Consider the following 2,883-nt stretch of genomic DNA (forward strand, 5'->3'; position numbering starts at 1 on the left):
TTACATCAAAGGGATTGATATTTCAAATATCCACATGTTGAGTATCAGTACTGCGATTTTGGCTAGTGGTAGCTTTGGTTCTCAGTGAGATGATAAGTATGATGCAAATGCTCTTCCAATAGTGAGGCACATTAGATTAAATACTGGAGTAGATATTGGCGTTACGGGGAGATTGTTTGGGATCAGAGAGTAACTAATGTTTCTTTGTCGATGAACTCTGGCTCTTTTGTTGTTTCTTGGCAATGCTCCTACGCTTACGGGTCTAATAAGTCTGTAACACCTGAACCGTGTCCTGAGCTTAAGAGAGTTGATAATGCTTTTGGTAGAGCTAAACCACATTGTCTAGGATTCATTCAACCAAATTCATATTTTTTTTGAAGTCTGTACAGGTTCATTTTCTTCATTCAAGTGTAATCCCAAAAACTCCTAAAAACTATACTCTCTTGTCTTTTCAAAAACGTGTTAAATGTTTTTATTCGAATCTAGAGGTTCGTAGGTACGATGACAATAATATAGTATGTATTTTTAACTCCGCGTCCTCTTAACTTACAAGCTTTTCCATCATACACACCACTCTAACAATTTCAACCACACTTTCTCATGAAACAACCACAACAAAGGCGAGTAGACTTCATTAGTAATCGTCACCAAGCATGGTTGACAAGAACAAACCTCTCACAAACTCGCTCTTCTTCGCCTTCTCCCTGTCTTCCCCTGAAAGTGGAGCTTCTCGAATGTCTCTGCACACATTAAAGCCAAAGGCCAAATAAGAAAGAAGCTTTCTTGAGGACAAAACGGTCAATAGAGATAGATACCTTTTGAGAGACTCCTTTTGCGAGAGTTTTGTTGTAGCCGAGGCTCCTTCCGTAACAGGTGTAGCGGATTTGTTTGCAGCTGACGGAGGATTGAACATAAAGGACGACAGCAACGGATCAGAATCTATATTGGTTGAAGAAGCGAAGCTTGAGGAACCACCGAGAAGTGACTGTAAGTTAGCTTCACGAAGCTCTTTCTTGAGGGTGAGATAAGCAGAGCTGTATCCACCACCTTTTCTCAACCTTCTCTTTCGCTGCACGTAGGAATCTCAATCTCTCGTCAAGGAAATAAACAAAAACTCACTCTAATGATAATAACTAATAAGAGAAGATTAAAACATTAAAAGTTTGAAAAGGATATCTTGAAAAAGTTCGCATGTTGTGTAGTGATATGGCCGACGATATCTAATCCCACCCTCTTTGTGCATACAGGACAGACCTGAGAGAAAAAAAAAACAAAGATCATATTATTTTTTTTCAACGTCACGTTTAAGACAAGACCGATAAGTAGCTCAAAATAGTAACAACCGGATCATGAAAGATCACTACTTTACCGATTACCAGCTAATGACGAATACTCAATTTAACGAAACATTCCAAAGATTGGATTCATAAGGCTCATCTGATAAGAAGAAACAAGAAGCAGGCAGAGAGCATTTCATCATCACCAGTAAAAAAAAAAAAAAAAAAAAAAAAAAACACTTTCGATTTCAAGTAAAGCTTCAAACTTTCTAAATAAGAAACCCGAAGTTTGTAACAATCTTAACAAAGCTAAGACCTAACCAAACCTTAAGAATCAGACAAAACTAAAGAACGGTTTGATGATAATGATTGTTAATTTACCCCGTTCTTGGCCTCGACAGGATGCTCTTCGTCAATGTGACAACAGAGCCCGACGATGTCGAAGACTTCAGCGCAAAACGGGCAGATGAACTCCGACTTCAAATCGTCTTCTCCTTCGAGATCCTCGTACCCTCCACCTATATACAAATCTTCCCCCCACAAAAATTCAACGGAGAAGCCTAATAATAATAATAATAATAAAAATAAAAAAACGCGATTCTAATGAATAAAAAAAACGCGAGAAACTAACCTGATCGGGATTGTTGACATCGTCGCGAAGCAGAAGAAGAGGATGAGAAAACGGAAGGACAATTGATCCATGAATTGGAGGAATCCATTTCTTCTGCTTCTTACGGGATTTTTTTTTTTTTTTTACAAAAAGAAAGATGAATTGAGATGAACGGAGATGTGATCAAACGAAACCCTAGAAGGACGGAAGAGAGAAGGGGAAGAACAATGGAAGGAGAGAGAGAGTGGAAGCGAAGAGACTTATTACCGAACTACAAGTTCGGAAGGACACAAGAAGGCAACATAATATTTTACCCGTTATACCCTCGAATTTTACTTCTATTTAATGTTTTGCCCCGTTTAATGACAGTCGTTCACGCGGTTTGGTTTCGATTGGACCGAACATATAAGAAAAGGTCGTTTCGCTGTATCTATGCTTCACACGTGTGGCTTCGGTCTGCCACAAACTCCTGTCTGAAGGAATAAAGAAACTACCTAAAATTTAAGAAAATAATCTGCTAACATAATTGATTAGTAATTTAATTTTTGTTTTATTGGATAAATCATGTTTATGTCAGGTTATAATAATTTAGCCTCCTTGCAAATTGGAGGATTCTGCTATGACTAATTCTGTCCGAGCACCTCCAAAGGAGATCCTTAGAAAGAAATCCTAAAGGAAAAAATAATTAAATAATTAGTAGACTCCACGAAAAGTTAAGGATTCGATCTTTAAAATCTCTAAATAAGGATTGTTTCTTAGCGAATCCTTACATTATTTGCGGGTCCCCAGGACACGTGACAGCCTACGAATGGTCATCTTTTTTTTTTCTTTAAAAAAAAAAAAAATCTGAAATGTCCTAACCAAATCCGAAATACCCTCTTTCCTAAGGACTCCAACGGGTAACACCGTTGTAGATGCTCTCAGTTTATTAAATTAATTTTATATTTTGATAAAAATATAATCATTTTATATTAGATGGCTAATTAAAATAAGTAT

The 2,883-nt window shown here is 37.2% G+C and overlaps 1 protein-coding gene across 2 annotated transcripts; it reads right to left on the reverse strand.

Moving 5' to 3' along the window:
• Positions 1-448: 448 nt before the first annotated feature.
• Positions 449-2,153, reverse strand: LOC106294634 (protein DEHYDRATION-INDUCED 19 homolog 4-like). Of its 2 annotated transcripts, none has more exons than XM_013730239.1 (5): positions 1,909-2,153; positions 1,659-1,795; positions 1,177-1,254; positions 816-1,075; positions 449-740 (listed from the first exon to the last, which is right to left on the reverse strand). In XM_013730239.1, the coding sequence occupies exons 1-5, from the start codon at positions 1,994-1,996 to the stop codon at positions 635-637; spliced, it is 669 nt and encodes a 222-aa protein (XP_013585693.1). In that variant the 5' UTR covers positions 1,997-2,153; the 3' UTR covers positions 449-634. The 2 variants fall into 2 exon arrangements, with proteins under 2 accessions (XP_013585693.1, XP_013585692.1); XM_013730238.1 differs by having other exon boundaries at positions 1,659-1,807; positions 1,909-2,152.
• Between the last annotated feature and the right edge of the window lie 730 nt (positions 2,154-2,883).

The sequence above is a fragment of the Brassica oleracea genome, chromosome C5, assembly GCF_000695525.1.
Source record: "Brassica oleracea var. oleracea cultivar TO1000 chromosome C5, BOL, whole genome shotgun sequence".
In the NCBI taxonomy this organism is placed as follows: domain Eukaryota; kingdom Viridiplantae; phylum Streptophyta; class Magnoliopsida; order Brassicales; family Brassicaceae; genus Brassica; species Brassica oleracea.